Genomic DNA, 22,735 nt, shown 5'->3' on the forward strand with positions numbered 1-22,735 from the left:
TGAAAGGAAACTTGGACCATTAAGTTTGTCACCTAACAGCGACGCCCAGTGGGTTAGAGGGTGTACTACGAATCTGTAAGTCATGAGTTTGACTCCCGCTCTGGGTTTTTACAATTTTTACCTCTCCAAATATTTTTAAAAGCTCTTTTTTGGTTAAATATTGTAAAATTTGAAAATTTTAAACCGGTGAAAGTATTTCAATCACAATGTACATTAATCCATATTAAAATCGAATTATGTCCCACAGCACCTCAATTTATATAAGCATCCGCTTTGACATAAAACTGTTAAAATACAATAACAATGGATTTCATGTTACATGTGAATGTACATATCAAACATTTTTTTTATCATATACATTTGTATTTTTGAGCAGAGTTTACAACATAAGTATATTGTTAAGATGATATCTGAGAAGAACACAGCAAATAACAATCTTTAACTTAATAAATAACCTGTTTAATATTCATGGATTATTTGTTACAGTTATAAACTTCAAAATGTACATATAACCACCTGATATGAAAAAAAAATCCTGAAAAGCCTACATGTAACACTCATTTATAAGAAATACTTGTAATGAGCCTTTGCTTCAAATGGAGCAAAAAGCAAAGACCAAATTATTGCAGTTATTTTCATGAAATATGAAAAGCCATTGTTTACAAAGCTATGAAATAAAATATGCAATACAACCAAATTTCAACCTACAATGAATACATCGGAAAGAGAATTTTAATTTCAGAAAAAAAGATACAAAATCAGTGAATTGAAATATTCATTATTCAGTTACATACGAAAAAAAGACAGAGATGTGCAATTAATTTAAATTTAGAAAGTTATCATCATCAATTAATACATGTATCCCTATTAGCCAAATAACATCATCAATAATACATGTAGTGCTATTAATCAAGTAAAACCATCAATTTATACATGTAGCAATAGTGGACAACTATTATCAATTAATACATGTATCACTTTTGGCCAAATAACAACATCAATTCATACATGTAGTGCTATTAGTCAAATAAAATCATTAATTTATACATGTAGCCGTATAAGACATCTATTTTCAATTCATACATTCAACACTGTTAGACAAATACATGTATTACCATCAATTTATACATGTAGCACTAATAACCAAACACCAACAATTCACACATGTAGCACTTATCTTTTAGTCAAATAAAATCATAAATTCATACATGTAGTGCTATTGAACAACCTTTATCATCATTCATACATGTTGCACTAAAAGCTAAATAACATTATTGATTCATACATATAGCACTGATAACAAAACAACATCAATTCATACATGAATCACTATTTGCCAAATAACATCATCAATTTAAACATGTAGCAATTTAAGACAACAATGATCATTAATTCATGTATGTACATGTTTCACTATTGGCCAAATAACATCATTAATTCATGTAGCGCTGTTAGCCAAATACATGTAACCTCATCAATTCATACATGTGGTGCTACTAGTCAAAGAACATCATCAATTCAAACGTATAGCACAATTAGCTAGCCAGGTAACACCATCAATTCACACTAGTGCTATAAGTCAACTTTTATCATCAAGTCATTCATAAAGTTTACATCCTCAATTGATACACGTAGCGCTATTGGCCAAATAACAATCAATTCATACCTGTAGCGCTATTAGTACAAAAACATTATCAATTCATATATGTGTAGTGCTAATAGAGGACTAACATCATCATTCGTACATGAAATGCTATTATAGAACAGACAACATCAATTCATATATTAATTATGTAATGTTTTTAGCAAACTTACATCATCAATTCCTTCTTGTAGCACTATTAGACAAATAAAATTATCAATTCATACATGTAGCACTATTAAATAACTAACATCATTACTTCATACATGTAGAGCTACTAGCCAACATTCATACATGTAGCACTTTTGGCCAAATAACATCATCAATTCATACAAGTGATGTTAGACAACTCTTATCATCAAATCATTAATGAAGTGCTATTATCTAGCTTACATCCTCAATTGATACATGTTTGTCTATTAATGGCCTAAAATAATCAATTTATACCTGTAGCGCTATTAGAAGACTTATGTCATCAACTCATACACATGTAGTGCTATTAGAGGACTAACATTATATAAATAGTGCCTGTTTGGGAGGGTAACAGTTGAAATTGACACCCCAAGGACACCATTGTCAACCGACGCGAAGCGGAGGTTGACAATGGTTTTCGAGTAGTATTTAACATGAAAATATAATAATATGAATTCATGCATGTATCACAATTCTCTTTGAATACTGAAGTTGATCAAGATTCATAGATGGCTGTGATTTTACAGGGGAGTACTTTCCATATGACAATAATTTCACAGCTTCATTTAAGATTTCATGCTCTGTTCTTTCATCTTTGGACTGATCAGACCCCACAGTTTTCTGAGATGACAGAAGATCAAAATCTGAAAATAAATATATACCGGTATATTCATTAAAATATATGTATTCAAAGTATTAGACTAAACTCAGCTGTTGGATACACACATATATGTACCACTATAATACACATGTAAAGCATTGACAGCTTTAATAACAACTATATGACATTTCAGAAAAAATTATGCATTGTAAAATTTACATATGATAATCATTTCAAGTGGCAGCCAATCTTTGGATGACCTCGATCCCTAAGATGATCACAGTGACTTTTATCTACATTTAGCATTGTCCTTGTGCCTGAATCACATTTAAACTCATTGAACTGTAAAACTGAAATTCAACCATACAGTTCAAGAAACATATATACCACCCATGCGGCAATAATAAAAAGGGTCAAAAAATTCATATTTGGAATATCTATGATAATCTATGATAATAATGCCAAGTATGCGTCATTAATCATCTTGTACATCATGTAATATTTTTTCACTGTTATACCTCTTGGGTTAGAAAAAGATATATCAGCGTCCATTGCTTCAGAATCTGTAGTTCTCTCTAATAAACAGCATATTTCTACAAAAGAGTACATTTAATGTATATCTAATATACCGGTAATGTATATGTAGTCTATATATTAACAAAAATATAGCCAAATCTTATTTCTGATTTTCATACACAATATCTAATGTACATATACAAGTATCAATTGGATATCCCAAATGTTGATTAGTTGAACTCTCAATAGACATATTGTAAAATAACTACCGGTAAATATAAAGTGTAGATGATTAAAGATTTTTAACCATTAAAAGACACTGTTATTATCAGTTAATCTAATGTTGTCCAGCTAAATAAGTTTTTAGCATGAATACAAACTATAATGCTATCTTAATGGGACAAATACATTAACCATTTGAAATTCCCTTTGATTTTTAAGACATTTTTATGTATAAACCTGTTTTTCTCTTAAATACTTAAATGAAAGATCCAGGCCTGGCATGCCCCCCCCCCCCCTAAATATCTTTGGACAACATTTGTTCTTACATGTAGTACTCCTCAACTCCTTTGTATTTATATTTTCTGTTTCATATGTAATGTACAACAAAGTTTTATGAGTTGAATACATCATAATAATTCAGTCAATCAATTGTGTAAAAAACACACCTTTCAACTCCTCCTTCAGATCTGTATTAATCTTGACACAGTTTTCTCTCAATGCGTTTTCTGCGAACACCTATTAATGGTAAAATTCCAAACATCTGATCATTCTGATGTGTCCATTATGCATTAATTTCCCCGTAAACGTTGGTTCATTTAACAGAGTTTTTGTTCATAATCAAAACAATAATTTATCAGTGACAACAGGTAAGGAAATTGAGATCAAGCATGGGTTTATAAAAGCACTAATTCATTCCTTGAATAATAAAAATAGGTTTTCAAATTTGTATGAGTATTTCAAGAAGTAAATTTTAAGTTTAGAACACTATACCACTATAAAAACTGAACTGTATATCTTTTCCATAGATATCTAATCAAATTGGGAGGGGGGCAGTTTTAATCTGATCTGCTGATATTGATGTGCATTTATTTTATGCATACATACATGTAGTTTGTCCTAGCAATATTTACTGGTACACATAAAAGTACTGTTATATAAATATTTTTGGTTTGTTAAGAATTATGTCATTGGGTAAAGGCAATTTTTTCTTACCAGAACCAGTTGGAAAATGTGTGCTCAGCTTCATCCATATCTCTCGGCTTTGAATGAATGTAATTCCACTCGCGATTATCATGATTATGCCAGATTGAGATTGTTTATGTAGTGAATGACAGCATGTTCTCCTTTTCCTTTTCCACTGAATTCCATATTCCTGCCTGTGTTTAGCACATGTACGCCCGCTGAAAATTGACAGCCTCAACCCATGCACACCAGCACGATGATTCTGGTATTTGTACAAAATTTGACTCAGAGGTACATTTAAAAAATCTCAAGTGTGCTGAAGTGTTTTTCTTACAATTCTAAAGTATATTATCTGCTTTCTCTTTACAATTTTCACCAAAACTACATTTCAAACCATCCATTTTGTTGACATCTGGCTTTCTCCAATCATTCTTCTTTATCTTCTTTACACGAGAGTTCCACAAAGGGAGATAATTTAATTTGTAAAAATCCCGAATTTAAACACCGGAATATAAGCTTAATATTTATTTGCAACCAAATTCCCATTCAAATATATTTTTTTATGGATAATTCTATTGTTTGAACCAAGAAACTCTAAATTTAAAACGTTTCTTGAGGTTTTATATCCTACTAAGAGAAGTAACGTTAGTGTGTTTTGGACATTACCTATTTTATTATAATATTTGATCATCTAGCTTAAAATCAACGAATGAATTAAAAAATATGTGTGCACCAAATCAAAGGTATTTGTATCAGATGTTATGTGAATCTGACTCCATGTATGATTAAACTCTATTTAATACTTAAATGACTCTATGAAATTAGCCTTATTCATGCATGAAATTTATTATGAATAATGAGCTAAAAATAGAAATGGTCTTATCTGGGGGATTTCAGTGGTGCAGATAAATTTAACCATGAAAATTTGATAAAATAGACAATATACTTTAGATATATCCAGATAAACTATGAAAATTAATCTACACCCTTCATTATAAAATTTTGATTTTGCATGGTTCTATCGTAGACTGCCTCTTAAGAATACAAACCTTTTTTGTTCTTACACCCATCTTAAATTGTTGTTCATTTTTGAGATACAAATGTTTGAATATTTTAGGGGCCAACCCTGTAGATCCCTAATGGGGACAGACATTAGTGTTTTGATAAGTGGAATCAATTTAAATCATAAATGCAAACATTTTTTTTCTATGATGTCTAACAAAATATGTCTCCTTTTCTAGATATATTGCGTCAAAGTTAGAGTACTTTGGCCCCTAAAAATCCCTTATTTCGAAATAAAGGGGCGTGGCAATAATTTTTTCTAATAGATGTTGGTATTATCAACAACTTTGCTTCTATAATTAATAACAATATCTTTATCGTTTTTAAGTTATTTTTAATAGAGTTTACGAGTCTTTTGGCCCCTAATCAAAGGGGCCAGCCCCTTTTTCTTGATTACTTTGAAAAGGTTTTGAGAATACAAACATTTTTTGTTCTTACACCCATCTTAAATTGTTGTTCATTTTTGAGATACAAATGTTTGAATATTTTAGGGGCCAGCCGCCCTGTAGATCCCTAATGGGGACATACATTGGTGTTTTGATAAGTGGAATCCATTTAAATCATTAAGGCAAACATTTTCTCTTCTATGATGTTTAACAAGATATGTATCCTTCTCTAGATATATTGCATTAAAGTTTTAGTACTTTGGCCCCTAAAAATCCCTTATTACGTAATAAAGGGGTGTGGCAATAATTTTTTCTTATAGATATTGGTACGATCAACAACTTTGCTTCTATAATGCATTACAAAATCTTAATCGTTTTTAAGTTATTTGTAATAGAGTTTAAGAGTGCCTAAGCCCCTAAATAAAGGGGCCAGCCCCTTTTTATTGATTTTGTTGGAAAGAACGTTTGATTATCTACCACTTTTGTTATATATGTCTTAACAAAATATCAACTGATAAAAAGATATATATCAAAACGTGTGAAAATTTTGAATTAAAATTCGTACCCAATTTTCGTGCCCAGGCGAGCTCCAAGAAATGGCGCAACAGGCATTAAACAACTACATGCTGCACAACTTCAAACTCTCGTCTACCTCTCCTGAAAATTTCATATTCATATCTCTTATGGTTTCCGAGTTTATAGCTGCACAAAATGGGTCGTCAAAAATTACAAAATGGCCGGCAATTCGGTACCGGAAGTGACTACGAAGAAATTAAGAAAAATATATGACGTTTAGATCACGCCCTAACATCTGTGAAAAAATGGTTGAGATCGGTCGAATAGATTCCGAGAAATCTCGTGCACAAAATTTGGAAAAAAAAATAATAATAATAACTAGATACGATCTCGTTACGAGTAACGAGTAGGTCTTCCGTTCAATTTTTAAACGATACGATTAAATTATCAATGAAAATTTAGTATTCCCCTCTTAACCACTCCCTTTCAGATAATGCATACCATTGTCAATATTCCTTGAAATGCTTAACACAGACTTTTGCTTTTTCACATACAGCACATTTAAGGTTTGAGATTTTAGTCCTCTAAAATCCCTAATTACGTCATCAATTTGTTTAGAAAAGAGTTTTCAGACTGATATTGTTACGACCAACAACTTTGTTTCTATAATGCATTACAGAATCTTTATCATTTTTAAGATATGTGTAATAGACATAGGGTCCAGCCCTTTCGATCCTTAATGGGAACAAAAATTCGTGTTTTGATTCATGGAATCGATATAATTCATCAATGCAAACATTTTCTCTTCTACGATGCTTAACAAAATATGTCTCCTTTTCTAGATTTATTGCGTCAAAGTTTAAGTACTTTGGCCCCTACAAATTCCTTATTACGTAATACGTAGGCGTGGCAATGATTTTTTCCTGATAGATATTGTTACAATCAACAACTTTGCTTCTATAATGCATTACAAAATCTTTATCATTTTTAAGTTATCTGTAATAGAGTTTCCGAGTGTCTTGGCCCTTAATTTAAGGGGCCAGCCCCTTTTTCTTGAATTCAATCGAGAGGTCTCACAAATTCTGACTTTTTTTGTTCTTACACCTCTATAAAATTGTTTATTTATTTTGCGATACAAATGTTTGAATATTTTAGGGGCCAGCTCTCTAGATCCTTAATGGGAACAGTCATTGGTGTTTTGTTTAATGGAATGGATTTAAATGATAAATGCAAACATTTTCTCTTTTATGATGTCTGACAAAATATTTCTACTTCTCTAGATAAATTGCGTCAAAGTTTAAGTACTATGGCCCCTAAAAATCCCTAATTACGTAATAAAGGGGCGTGGCATTGATTTTTTCTGATAGATATTGTTACGATCAACAACTTTGCTTCTATAATGCATTAAAAAATCTTTATCATTTTTAAGTAATTTGTATTAGAGTTTACGAATGTCTTGGCCCCTAATTGAAGGGGCCAGTCTCTTTTTCTTAAATTCAATCGAAAGGTCTCACAAAATCTTACACTTTTTGCTCTTACGTCTATCAAAAATTGTTGATAATTTTTTAGATATAAAATATTGAATATTTTAGGGGCCAGCCCTCTCGATCCTTAATGGGGACATACATTGGTGTTTTGATTGATGGAATCGATTAGAATCATCAACGCAAGCATTTTCTCTTCTACAAAGCTTAACAAAATATGTCTCCTTCTCTAGATATATTGCGTCAAAGTTTCAGTCCTTTGGCCCCTAAAAATCCCTAGTTACGTAATAAATGGGCGTGGTCATGATTTTTCCTGATAGATATTGTTTCGGTCAACAACTTTGCTTCTATAATGCATTACAAAATCTTTATCGTTTTTAAGTTATTTGTATTAGAGTTTACAGGTGTCTTGGCCCCTAAAAAAAGGGGCCAGCCCCTATGTCTTGATTTTATTGGAAAGAACTTTTGATTATCTACCACTTTTGTTATATATGTCTTAACAAAATATTAACTAATTAAAAGATACAGATCAAAATGTATGAAATTTTTGATGCAAAATTCGTATCCAATTTTCGAGCCTAGGCGAGCTCAAAGAAATGGCGCCACTGGCGCAAAAAAACTACGCTCTGCACATCTTCAAACTATGGTCTACCTATCCTAAAAATTTCATATTTATATCTCTAATAGTCTCTGAGCTTATGTCTGCACAAAATAGGTCGTAAAAACTGACAAAATCGGCCGTAAATCGGAACCGGAAGTGACGATTTTAAAATGTCAAAAAACTTCTAGAACTGTGACCACTGGCAATCATCTGTGAAAAAATGGTCGAAATTGGCCGAATAGTTTTCGAGATATCGCGTGCACAAAATTTGTGGAAAAAAAAAAATAATAATAACTAGATACGATCTCGTTACGAGTAACGAGTAGGTCTTCCGTTCAATTTTTAAACGATACGATTAAAATATCAATGAAAATTTAGAATTCCCCTCTTAACCACTCCCTCTCCGATAATGCATACCATTGTCAATATCCCTTGAAATGCTTAACAAAGAGTTTTGCTTTTTCACATACAGCACATTTAAGGTTTAAGATTTTAGCCCCCTAATTACGTCATCAATTGGTTTGGAAATGAGTTTCACAAACTGATATTGTTACGACCAACAACTTTGTTTCTATAATGCATTACAAAATCTTTATCGTTTTTAAGATATGTGTAATAGACTTAACGAGTGTCTTGGCCCCTAATTTAAGGGGCCAGCCCTTTTTTCTTGAATTCATTTAAAAGGTCCCACGACTACTAACATTTTTTGTTCTTACACTTATCTAGAATTGTTGTTCGTTTTTTAGATATAAATGATTAAATATTTTAGGGGCCAGCCCTCTAGATCCTTAATGGGGACAAACATTGGTGTTTTGATTAATGGAATCGATTAAATTCATCAATGCAAACATTTCCTCTTCTACGATGCTTAACAAAATATGTCTCCTTTTCTAGATATATTGCGTCAAAGTTTAAGTACTTTGGCCCCTAAAAATCCCTTTTTACGTGATAAATGGGCGTGGCAATGATTTTTCCTGATATATATTGTTACGATCAACAACTTTGTTTCTATAATGCATTACAAAATCTTTATCGTTTTTTCGTTATCTGTGATAGAGTTTACGAGTTTCTTGGCCCCTAATTTAAGGGGCCAGCCCCTTTTTCTTGAGTTCAATCGCAAGGTCTCACGAATAATAACATTTTTTGTTCTAACACCTATCTAAAATTGTTTTTCATTTTTTAGATATAAATGATTAAATATTTTAGGGGCCAGCCCTCTAGATCCTTAATGGGGACAAACATTGGTGTTTTGATTAATGGAATCGATTAAATTCATCAATGCAAACATTTCCTCTTCTACGATGCTTAACAAAATATGTCTCCTTTTCTAGATATATTGCGTCAAAGTTTAAGTACTTTGGCCCCTAAAAATCCCTTTTTACGTGATAAATGGGCGTGGCAATGATTTTTCCTGATATATAATGTTACGATCAACAACTTTGTTTCTATAATGCATTACAAAATCTTTATCATTTTTAAGTTATCTGTAATAGAGTTTACGAGTCTCTTGGCCCCTAATTTAAGGGGCCAGCCCCTTTTTCTTGAGTTCATTCGCAAGGTCTCACGAATAATAACATTTTTTGTTCTAACACCTATCTAAAATTGTTTTTCATTTTTGAGATACAAATGACTGAATATTTTAGGGGCCAGCCCTATAGATCCTTAATGGGGACAGAGATTGGTGTTTTGATTAGTGGAATTGATTATCATTATTAAGACAGACATTTTATCTTCTACAATACTTAAGAAAATATGTCTCCTTCTCTAGATATATCGTGACAAAGTTTAAGTACTCTGGCCCCTAAAAAACCCTAATTACGTCATAAATGGGCGTGGCAATGCTTTTTTCTGATAGATATTGTAACGATCAACAACTTTGCTTCTATAATGCATTACAAAATCTTTATCATTTTTAAGTTATTCGTAATAGAGTTTACGAGTGTCTTGGCCCCTAATTTAAGGGGCCAGCCCCTTTTTCTTGATTTCGTTGAAAAGAACTTTTGATTTTCTACCACTTTTGTTATATATGTCTTAACAAAATACCAACTGATAAAAAGATACAGATCAAAACGTATAAAAATTTTGGATAGAAATTCGTACCCAATTTTCGTGCCCAGGCGAGCTCCAAGAAATGGCGCCACTGGCGTAAAACAAAATAATAGTGCACAACTTCAGACTATAGACTACCTATCCTAAAAATTTCTTAGTCATATCTCTGATAGTTTCTGAGATCAGCTCTGCACAAAATAGGTCGTAAAAAACTACAAAATGGCCGATAAATCGGTACCGGAAGTGACGACAACAAAAATTTCAAAAACATATAAAATTCAGATCATGACTCATCATCTCTGAAAAAATGACTGAAATCGGCTGAATAGTGTTTGAGAAATCGCGTGCACAAAATTTGGAAAAAAAAATAATAATAATAACTAGATCTCGTTACGAGTAACGAGTAGGTCTTCCGTCCGATTTTGTTTTCATATGATACGATGAAATATCGATATTCTCTGCCAAATCTGCGATCTTGGTGAATCTAGGTTTTTTTGTCTCGAGACCGAAAACGGACGAACAAAAGAGGTTTATGAAAATAAAAGCTAGGGTTTTTTATACATATGTTTAGTGTACACTACTGTTAATCATAGCAGATGAAACATCAAAGATAATCAGTTAAACTTGTGAAAAAAAATGAATTGTTTGAACTCTTCTGGTGAGTACCGGAAGTGACGGTTGACAAAAGAAAACCCGTTAAATATATTTTCAATCGATTGTCTATCATTTATAAAAGTTTGTGTCTCAATCACTTACAGTGACTAAAATCTCGCTGGTATCAATTTTGTAAAAAAGGCTAAGTACCAAAGATATTTGAAATCTTGCTTGTTTTCAAGTTATCTGTAATATAGTTTACGAGTGTCTTGGCTCCTCATTTAAGGGGCCAGCCCCTTTTTCTTGAGTTCAATCGAAAGTTCTCACTAATACTAACATTTTTTGTTCTTACACCCATCTAAAATTGTTGTTCATTTTTGAGATACAAATGATTGAATATTTTAGGGGCCAGCCCTATAGATCCTTAATGGGGACAGACTTTGGAGTTTTGATTAGTGGAATTGATTAGAATTATCAATGCAAACATTTTCTTTTCTACATTGCCTAACAAAATATGTCTCCTTCTCTAGATATATTGCATCAAAGTTTAAGTACTTTGGCCCCTTAAAATCCCTAATTACGTCATAAATGGGTGTGAAAATGATTTTACCTGATAAATATTGCTACAATCAACAACTTTGCTTCTATATTGCATTACAAAATTTTGATCGTTTTTACGTTATTTGCAATAGAGTTTACGAGTGTCTTGGCCCCTAATTTAAGGGGCCAGCCCCTTTTTCTTGATTTTGTTGGAAAGAACGTTAAATTATCTACTATTTTTGTTATATATGTCTTAACAAAATATCAACTGATAAAAAGATACAGATGAAAACGTATGAAGAATTTGAATGAAAATTCATACCCAATTTTCGTGCCTAGGCGAGCTCCAAAAAATGGCGCCACTGGCGTAAAACAAAATAATAGTGCACAACTTCAGACTATAGACTACCTATCCTGAAAATTTCATAGTCATATCTCTGATAGTTTCTGAGATCAGCTCTGCACAAAATAGGTCGTAAAAATGTACAAAATGGCCGATAAATCGGTACCGGAAGTGCCGACAGGAAAAATCTCAAAAACGTATGAAGTTTACATCAAGACTCATCTTCTCTGAAAAAATGGTCGAAATCGGTCGAATAGTTTTCGAGAAATCTCGTGCACAAAATTTGTGGAAAAAAATAATAATAATTAGATACGATCTCGTTACGAGTAACGAGTAGGTCTTCCGTTCAATTTTTAAACGATACGATTAAAATATCAATGAAAATTTAGAATTCCCCTCTTAACCACTCCCTCTCAGATAATGCATACCATTGTCAATATCCCTTGAAATGCTTAACAAAGAGTTTTGCTTTTTCACATACAGCACATTTAAGGTTTAAGATTTTAGTCCCCTAATTACGTCATCAATTGGTTTGGAAATGAGTTTCACAAACTGATATTGTTACGACCAACAACTTTGTTTCTATAATGCATTACAAAATCTTGATCGTTTTTAAGATATGTGTAATAGACTTAACGAGTGTCTTGGCCCCTAATTTAAGGGGCCAGCCCTTTTTTCTTGAATTCATTTAAATGGTCCCACGACTACTAACATTTTTTGTTCTTACACTTATCTATAATTGTTGTTCGTTTTTTAGATATAAATGATTGAATATTTTAGGGGCCAGCCCTCTAGATCCTTAATGGGGACATACATTGGTGTTTGATTAATGGAATCGATTAAATTCATCAATGAAAACATTTCCTCTTCTACGATGCTTAACAAAATATGTCTCCTTTTCTAGATATATTGCGTCAAAGTTTAAGTACTTTGGCCCCTAAAAATCCCTTTTTACGTGATAAATGGGCGTGGCAATGATTTTTCCTGATATATATTGTTACGATCAACAACTTTGCTTCTATAATGCATTACAAAATCTTTATCATTTTAAAGTTATCTGTAATAGAGTTTACGAGTCTCTTGGCCCCTAATTTAAGGGGCCAGCCCCTTTTTCTTGAGTTCATTCGCAAGGTCTCACGAATAATAACATTTTTTGTTCTAACACCTATCTAAAATTGTTTTTCATTTTTGAGATACAAATGACTGAATATTTTAGGGGCCAGCCCTATAGATCCTTAATGGGGACAGAGATTGGTGTTTTGATTAGTGGAATTGATTATTATTATTAAGACAGACATTTTATCTTCTACAATACTTAAGAAAATATGTCTCCTTCTCTAGTTATATCGTGACAAAGTTTAAGTACTCTGGCCCCTAAAAAAACCCTAATTACGTCATAAATGGGCGTGGCAATGATTTTTTCTGATAGATATTGTAACGATCAACAACTTTGCTTCTATAATGCATTACAAAATCTTTATCATTTTTAAGTTATTCGTAATAGAGTTTACGAGTGTCTTGGCCCCTAATTTAAGGGGCCAGCCCCTTTTTCTTGATTTCGTTGAAAAGAACTTTTGATTTTCTACCACTTTTGTTATATATGTCTTAACAAAATACCAACTGATAAAAAGATACAGATCAAAACGTATAAAAATTTTGGATAAAAATTCGTACCCAATTTTCGTGCCCAGGCGAGCTCCAAGAAATGGCGCCACTGGCGTAAAACAAAATAATAGTGCACAACTTCAGACTATAGACTAACTATCCTGAAAATTTCAGAATCATATCTCTGATAGTTTCTGAGATCAGCTCTGCACAAAATAGGTCGTAAAAAACTACAAAATGGCCGATAAATCGGTACCGGAAGTGACAACAACAAAAATTTCAAAAACATATAAAATTCAGATCATGACTCATCATCTCTGAAAAAATGACTGAAATCGGCTGAATAGTTTTTGAGAAATCGCGTGCACAAAATTTGGAAAAAAAAAAAATAATAATAATAATAAGAAACAGTACGAAAACTATAAGGTCTTCCGTTGGAAACGGAAGACCTTAATAATAAGAAACAGTACGAAAACTATAAGGTCTTCCGTTGGAAACGGAAGACCTTAATAACTAGATACGATCTCGTTACGAGTAACGAGTAGGTCTTCCTTGCGATTTCTGTTTTTAATCATACCATGAATAATCGATATAATTTTAGAATTACCCGCCCCCCCCCCCCCCACACACACACACTTTCAGATAATGTATACAAATCCCTTATTACGTAATAAATGGGTGTTGCAATGAGTTTTCCAGATAGATATTGCTACAATTAACAACTTTGCTTTTATAATGCATTACGAAATCTTAATCGTTTTTATGTAATTTGTAATAGACTTTACGAGTTTCTTGCCCCCCCCCCCAAAAAAAAAGGGGGCCAGCCCCTTTTTCTTGATTTCTTTGAAAAGGTCTTAAGAATACTAACAATTTTTGTTCTTACACCCATCTAAAATTGTTGATCATTTTTGAGATACAAATGTATGAATATTTTAGGGGCCAGCCCTCTAGATCCTTAATGGGGTCAGGAATTCGTGTTTTGATGAGTGGAATCGATTTAAATCATAAATTCAAACATTTTCTCTTCTATCATGTCTAACAAAAAATGTCTACTTTTCTAGTTATATTGCGTCAAAGTTTAAGTACTTTGGCCCCTAAAAATCCCTAATTACGTAATAAATGGGCGTGGCAGTAATTTTTTCTAATAGATATTGGTACGATCAACAACTTTGCTTCTATATTGCATTACAAAATCTTTATCGTTTTTAAGTTATTTGTAATAGAGTTTAAGAGTGCCTTGGCCCCTTAATAAAGGGGCCAGCCCCTTTTTATTGATTTTGTTGGAAAGAACTTTTGATTCTCTACCACTTTTGTTATATATGTCTAAACAAAATATCAACTGATAAAAAGATATAAATCAAAACGTGTGAAAATTTTGAATGAAAATTCGTGCCCAATTTTCGTGCCCAGGCGAGCTCCAAGAAATGGCGCAACAGGCATTAAACAACTACATGCTGCACAACTTCAAACTATAGTCTACCTATCCTGAAAATTTCATATTCATATCTCTTATGGTTTCCGAGTTTATAGCTGCACAAAATGGGTCGTCAAAAATTACAAAATGGCCGACAATCCGGTACCGGAAGTGACTACGAAAAAATTAAGAAAAATGAATGACGTTTAGATCACGCCCAACCATCTGTGAAAAAATGGTTGAGATCGGTCGAACAGATTTCGAGATATCTCGTGCACAAAATTTGGAAAAAAAAATAATAATAATAACTAGATACGATCTCGTTACGAGTAACGAGTAGGTCTTCCTTGCGATTTCTGTTTTTAATCATACCATGATAAATCGATATAATTTTAGAATTACCCCCCCCCCCCCCCCCCACACACACACACTTTCAGATAATGTATACAAATCCCTAATTACGTAATAAATGGGTGTTGCAATGAGTTTTCCAGATAGATATTGCTACAATTAACAACTTTGCTTTTATAATGCATTACGAAATCTTAATCGTTTTTATGTAATTTGTAATATACTTTACGAGTTTCTTGCCCCCACCCCCCCCCCCCCCAAAAAAGGGGGCCAGCCCCTTTTTCTTGATTTCTTTGAAAAGGTCTTAAGAATACTAACAATTTTTGTTCTTACACCCATCTAAAATTGTTGATCATTTTTGAGATACAAATGTATGAATATTTTAGGGGCCAGCCCTCTAGATCCTTAATGGGGACAGGAATTCGTGTTTTGATAAGTGGAATCGATTTAAATCATAAATTTAAACATTTTCTCTTCTATCATGTCTAACAAAAAATGTCTACTTCTCTAGTTATATTGCGTCAAAGTTTAAGTACTTTGGCCCCTAAAAATCCCTAATTACGTAATAAATGGGCGTGGCAATAATTTTTTCTAATAGATATTGGTACGGTCAACAACTTTGCTTCTATATTGCATTACAAAATCTTTATCGTTTTTAAGTTATTTGTAATAGAGTTTAAGAGTGCCTTGGCCCCTTAATAAAGGGACCAGCCCCTTTTTATTGATTTTGTTGGAAAGAACTTTTGATTCTCTACCACTTTTGTTATATATGTCTAAACAAAATATCAACTGATAAAAAGATATAAATCAAAATGTGTGAAAATTTTGAATGAAAATTCGTGCCCAATTTTCGTGCCCAGGCGAGCTCCAAGAAATGGCGCAACAGGCATTAAACAACTTCATGCTGCACAACTTCAAACTATAGTCTACCTATCCTGAAAATTTCATATCCATATCTCTTATGGTTTCCGAGTTTATAGCTGCACAAAATGGGTCGTCAAAATTACAAAATGGCCGACAATTCGGTACCGGAGGTGACTACGAAAAAATTAAGAAAAATGTATGAAGTTTAGATCACGCCCAACAATCTGTGAAAAAATGGTTGAGATCGGTCGAATAGATTTCGAGAAATCTCGTGCACAAAATTTGGAAAAAAAAAAATAATAATAACTAGATACGATCTCGTTACGAGTAACGAGTAGGTCTTCCGTTCAATTTTTTAAACGATTCGATTAAAATATCAATGAAATTTCAGAATTCTCCCTCAACCACCTCCTTTTAGATAATGCATACGATTGTCAATATCCTTTAAAATGCTTAACAAAGAGTTTTGCTTTTTAACATACAGCACATTAAAGATTTAAGATTATAGTCCCCTAAAATCTCTAATTACGTCATCAATGGGTTTGGTAATGAGTTTTACAAACAGATATTGCTGCTATCAACAACTTTGCTTCTATAATGCATTACAAAATCTTGATCATTTTTAAGGTATGAGTAATAGAGTTTAGGAGTCTATTGGCCCTTAATTTAAGGGGCCAGCCCCTTTTTCTTGATTTTATACGAAAGGTCTCATGAATACTAACATTTTTTATTCTTACATCCATCTAAAATTGTTGATCACTTTTGAGATACAAATGATTGAATATTTTAGGGGCCAGCCCTCTAGATCCTTAATGGGGACAGAAATTCGTGTTTTGATAAGTGGAATCACTTTAAATCATTTATTCAAACATTTTCTCTTCTATGATGTCTAGCAAAATTTGTATACTTCTCTAGTTATTTTTCGTCAAAGTTTAAGTACTTTGGCCCATAAAAATCCCTAATTACGTAATAAATGGGCGTGGCAATCATTTTTTCTAGTAGATATTGGTACGATCAACAACTTTGCTTCTATAATGCATTACAAAATCTTTATCGTTTTTAAGTTACTTGTAATAGAGTTTACGAGTGCCTTGGCCCCTAAGTAAAGGGGCTAACCCCTTTTTCTTGATTTCTTTGAAAAGGTCTTAAGAATACAAATATTTTTTGTTCTTACACCCATGTAAATTTGTTGATCATTTTTGAGATACAAATGATTGAATATTTAAGGGGCCAGCCCTCTAGATCCTTAAAGGGGACAGAAATTCGTGTTTTGATAAGTGGAATCACTTTAAATCATTTATTCAAACATTTTCTCTTCTATGATGTCTAACAAAATATGTATACTTTTCTAGTTATTTTTCGTCAAAGTTTAAGTACTTTGGCCCCTAAAAATCCCTAATTACGTAATAAATGGGCGTGGCAATCATTTTCTCTAATAGATATTGGTACGATCAACAACTTTGCTTCAATAATGCATTACAAAATCTTTATCGTTTTTAAGTTATTTGTAATAGAGTTTAAGAGTGCTTTGGCCCCTAAATAAAGGGGCCATGCAGCCCCTTTTTCTTGATTTTGTTGGAAAGAACCTTTGATTCTCTACCACTTTTGTTATATATATCTTAACAAAATATCAACTTATAAAAAGATATAAATCAAAACGTGTGAAAATTTTGAATAGAAATTCGTACCCAATTTTCGTGCCCAGGCGAGCTCCAAGAAATAGCGCCACTGGCGTAAAACAACATAATAGTGCACAACTTCAAACTATAGACTACCTATCCTGAAAATTTCATGGTCATATCTCTGATAGTTTCTGAGATCAGCTCTGCACAAAATAGGTCGTAAAAATGTACAAAATGGCCGATAAATCGGTACCGGAAGTGACGACAGGAAAAATCTCAAATATGTATGAAGTTTACATCAAGTCCCATCTTCTGTGAAAAAATGGTTGAAATCGGTTGAGCAGTTTTCGAGAAATCTCGTGCACAAAATTTGGAAAAAAAAAATAACAAGAAACAGTACGAAAACTATAAGGTCTTCCGTTGGAAACGGAAGACCTTAATAAGAAACAGTACGAAAACAATAAGGTCTTCCGCTGGAAACGGAATACCTTAATAAGAAACAGTACGAAAACAATAAGGTCTTCCGTTGGAAACGGAAGACCTTAATAAGAAACAGTACGAAAACAATAAGGTCTTCCGTTGGACACGGAAGACCTTAATAATAATAAGAAACAGTACGAAAACAATAAGGTCTTCCGTTGGAAACGGAAGACCTTAATAATAAGAAATCGTACGAAAACTATAAGGTCTTCCGTTGGAAACGGAAGACCTTAATTAAATTTTCTTTGAAAACTTATTGCTGTTAACAGTTTGCTTTAAAGACGGTAAGCTTTTTTTAACAAATTACATACAAGTTGATGTAAATGTAATCCGATTCCCTTACGTACGATTTAATTATGCAAGATGTAGATAAATTTGTTACCTTGTTCCAAAAAATTTCGATTTTACACATATCATATTTTCATAGTTCACGGTACATATTGGAGTGAATTCTATTTATTCTAAATTTTAAAGCGTCTAAATACATTTTATTTCTAACAAATGTTTATACGATGTACCAGACAGGAATAAGTATCGTTTCTCAATTGAAAGAAAACTTGGGAAATAAGTGTTAAGTTTAAAACGGGGAATGGGTAAGCTTGACCGCTGCATTCAACATGTCTCTCTTGCTAATATGATTAAAATTATGTGTCAAGATACAATGAATGCATGTTATAGGCTGATTACAAAATTATGCAAAACTAACTAGACCAAACAAAGGATTGAATGAGTTGTTGAAATACTTACTAAATGTATTTAACGACAAAAGAGAGAATATTTTAAAAAAGATTAGCGCTGACATGATACATGAATGTTAACAATTGTTAATGTTTTTCTAAAATCAAAGTACTGAGAGTGCTGAAAGACGGGGTCTGGAAAGTTTGATTTGTAATTGTCCTGGATTTCCTCGAATATGCTTCCAAAACTTATGAGTTTGAATTATTTGTTACAATCTATGTTAATTCGGCTTTTTTTGCAATTGTCTGATACTTTATCTAAATTTTACTTTTTACATTTTAAAAATTACTACTAACCGGGAAAATCAAACAACTATATCAAAGTGGATAATTTTAACCATTAGATTTATTCAATTTTGTGATCCAAGGAAAAATCCACAAGTTGGACGGTATCTGTAATAAAAGTTTTATGAAAAATCCGAAAACTCTAAAACTGCTGAATAAACAAACAAAGTGAACATGTGTATACCGATAACAAACACAGGCACCTGACGTTAGAACTATTTTTTTTACAATAAGATTCCAAGAACTTTGACAATAAAAAAAATTTGTCACGGTCGCAATTTTGATTTTTTAGACCGACTTATCTGACACGATTTTCTTCATTTGCGATTCATGCAAAATTAATAGGTAAAAATAAATCCGTTCGCCACTTGCTACTTGTTTGTGTAAACTCGTGCATCACCTACACGAATTACGATACAACCGTTTCTTTTCATAATAAATCATACTCTAAAAATCTGAGACATAAATAATAGAGATTGTCAACTCCGCCATTAGCGTGTTTATAGATGTTACGGGACCAACCTTACTTTGAGAACTACAAGTGCAAGAGCAATCTTGTATAAGTCGATCATTAAGAACCTGATAGTAAACATGAACATGAACCTGTATATATTTTAAGCACGTTTTATTTATGAAATACATGTATTTACAAAAACTCTTTATTTAGTTTTTAAATTACTTTTTTAAAACTTATTGACTTTTCACAAAGTAATGGTAATGCATTACTTTACTCATGTAATGGTAATTTAATGCCCTAATTCATGAAGTAATGGTAATGTAATGCATTATTTTACAATGTAATTCACACCAATCCTGATTCCAACTAAGCCGGAAAACATAAACATTAACATTTAACTTGGTTCTTTAATCGATAAGATTGTATATATATTATATGATGTACATGTATAAGTCTTCCAAAATGTATAATCTATTACAGATTTTGCTTACAATGCATTGTTTAAAATTTAAATTCAGTTTAATCAACTAAAGAGCCAACGAACGAGAAGGCAAATTCAGACTTGTTTTTGTTTTCTTTGTACAAAATTCCTTTAGAGACGAACAGCAGTCATACCGCAAGTAGACTGGAAGCCAATGAAACACCTATTTAATTTGTAAAACATATGTGTATAACCCGTCCCGATTTTAACTTCGGCTTGCGCATGAAGTTTGGTAGTATTAAGGTGAAAGATTGTCAAAATAAAATTCACAACTTTTCAAAAATGGCACATTGCGTTTGGGAACTTTAATTTCGATTCCACCATCAATATCTTTTATTGATTAATGAGCTCGTACATCAACTGAATCGTCAACGGCGCTGTGCATTCAGTTACGTAACCCATTCCACATTTGAACCCGAGCAAGAATATTTTGATAAATAAAACTATTTGTTTATTTTCTAAATAGAATTTTGTTTATACACAGATGACTTAAAAAGATCTAATGCGTGTTTTTATATTACATATTTACTGAAATGCATGAAAACTTTCTGCACTATTTTCTTTCACGTAGACTCAATTCATGTGTTCTACGCGTGCCTTCCGGTTTGAGACTTCGGCTGACAGTAAACTAATAGACTGGGTCACGTGACCCCGTCTAAAAATGTTTTAAATTTACATTGTTGCATTGTTCAACAAACTACTTGTCGTTGTTTTAAAATAAATCCTGGCATTCCCTAAAAAAGTAACAAAACGAAAAAAAACCGCATGATCAAGCACGGTAAACAAACGGAAACCAATTTTTCTGATACACGCACGATCCCGCATATTATACGAACAAACACCCACGTTACACGAATTATTAACACGATTGGCTTGTCGAAAAAAAAACATTTTTACTACTGTATAACGGTTAAGAAGTTTTAGTTAATAGAGAAAATATCTAATTCAGCACAGAGTTTAAAATACGTTCGTAATTTAAGTAATCCACAGAGCGTGTTTTCACTCCTAAAAATGAAATATCAAATTAAAAACTGTTATATTCATGTCAAATCCAACAAAATTTTGAATTAACGATGTGAAATATTACGATGGTAGTTTTTTTTTAACATTTAAAAGATATAGAAACATAACCATACCGGGCCATGGCTTTTTGTTTGTCCTGTAGTAGATGGTAATGTGATGAATGCTATTGATGCTAACGATGTGAAATATTACTATGGTAGTTTTTTTTAACATTTAAAAGATATATAAACATAACCATACCGGGCCATGGCTTGTTGTTTGTCCTGTAGTAGATGGTAATGTGATGAATGCTATTGATGCTGGACAGGTTCACCCACCAGGTGGCGGTTTCCATTTTTTCCTTTGATGAAGCACATTGACCACCTTTGAACGTTAGGTCTGTTTTACGTCCGTCTACAGCGTTACTAGCGTCATATAGTTCACCAATTATCGGGTTCGTCTGGGATGCTGATTTGTTCAAAGCAATGTTAACTGTAAAGACAGACATGCATTCTTTATTAACATTTCAATATCTAAAACTAAATAAATGTACACAGCTAAAACAATTATTTTTTTTTTAAAATGCAGCTTTTTTTCTGTTATAAAACAAACATATTCTAGATATGAATATGCTGTAAATATACTGGTTTTAAAAATGAATTTAAATTTAAAACGAAATGATAGTTAGATGTATATCATTTTCTTATCTTAACCCCCCAGAAATAGAAATTATTATTAATATATATATATATATATATATATATATATATATATATATATATATATATATATATATATATATATATCTGTCTAAAAGCTGAAACAGCAAAATACACTGCATATCATTGAACATATCTTATGTTGCTTACCCTTTTTTTTCCAAAATATTCAAATCAAATGACATTTCAAATAATATTTTTTTAACCAAAACATAAGGAAAACTAAAGGCAATTTACATCACTGTATTACGTGTAGTCCTTCATTCTTACGTATACGCATGTCTGATTGGTCAATTTAAGAAGTGATCGTGTCCTATTCTCGTAATTATTAATTCTAAAATATCGGTCTACTTTAATTGAGATCTGAAGTTTAAATAAACGCAATACTCATTTCTGATAATGCATGGAACATCAATACATGTATAATGTGAGACAAGGCAGTCGTCTGACAAGTTCAATATCTCGATTATTTACCTCTTGCTTTAAATCCATCACAAATCCATTAAGAAAGAGTTGTCTGCAATGCAATATTCACTTTACAAATGCCGGTATAATGTTGGCTGATTATTGGGAATACCTTACCAAAGTATTGTAAACAATAAAGTAAAATTTAGAAATAAATACAGACAATGTGTCCATAGCTACAGCATTAACGAGGCCGGGTCTAATTTGTTCTGCCCTAGATTTTTGGATGAAACTTTTTACATGAATTTCTACTGATATAATTATTATTTTAAGATTAAAAAATAAGACATTTACCACACCGTTTGTTTAGGGGGTCATCTCAAAGTGTGTTAATCTTTAACATAGGACCCTATGGGATTTTGCTTGAAATGTATCAATTTTGCATATTTTTTACATTTTTTCAAAACTTCTGCCCTAGGGATTTCTTTTTCTGTTCTACATATTAAAGTTATTGCTAAAAGGCATCTAATGGTCAAATAAAAAAAACCTTTTACCTCCTGGTTTGTTCCAGGGGTCTTATCAAAGTTGATTTTTGTATGCCC

The 22,735-nt window shown here is 32.2% G+C and overlaps 1 protein-coding gene and 1 long non-coding RNA gene across 3 annotated transcripts in view; both read right to left on the minus strand.

Annotated features, from left to right (window-relative positions):
• LOC105339077 (multiple epidermal growth factor-like domains protein 11) overlaps nucleotides 1-22,735 on the minus strand; it is a 47,090-nt gene that overhangs the window by 22,833 nt on the left and 1,522 nt on the right. For both annotated transcript variants that reach the window (XM_066066651.1, XM_066066653.1), the window contains exon 2: nucleotides 21,271-21,501. In XM_066066651.1, coding sequence (XP_065922723.1) covers nucleotides 21,271-21,501 — 231 coding nt within the window. The remainder of the gene's footprint in view (nucleotides 1-21,270; nucleotides 21,502-22,735) is intronic.
• Nucleotides 360-4,249, minus strand: LOC136270112 (uncharacterized). The gene is made up of 4 exons (XR_010707819.1): nucleotides 4,167-4,249; nucleotides 3,620-3,689; nucleotides 2,954-3,028; nucleotides 360-2,478 (listed from the first exon to the last, which is right to left on the minus strand). It is a non-coding gene; the product is annotated as an uncharacterized lncRNA (long non-coding RNA).

Source organism: Magallana gigas, chromosome 1, assembly GCF_963853765.1.
Source record: "Magallana gigas chromosome 1, xbMagGiga1.1, whole genome shotgun sequence".
NCBI classification, from domain to species: Eukaryota; Metazoa; Mollusca; class Bivalvia; order Ostreida; family Ostreidae; genus Magallana; species Magallana gigas.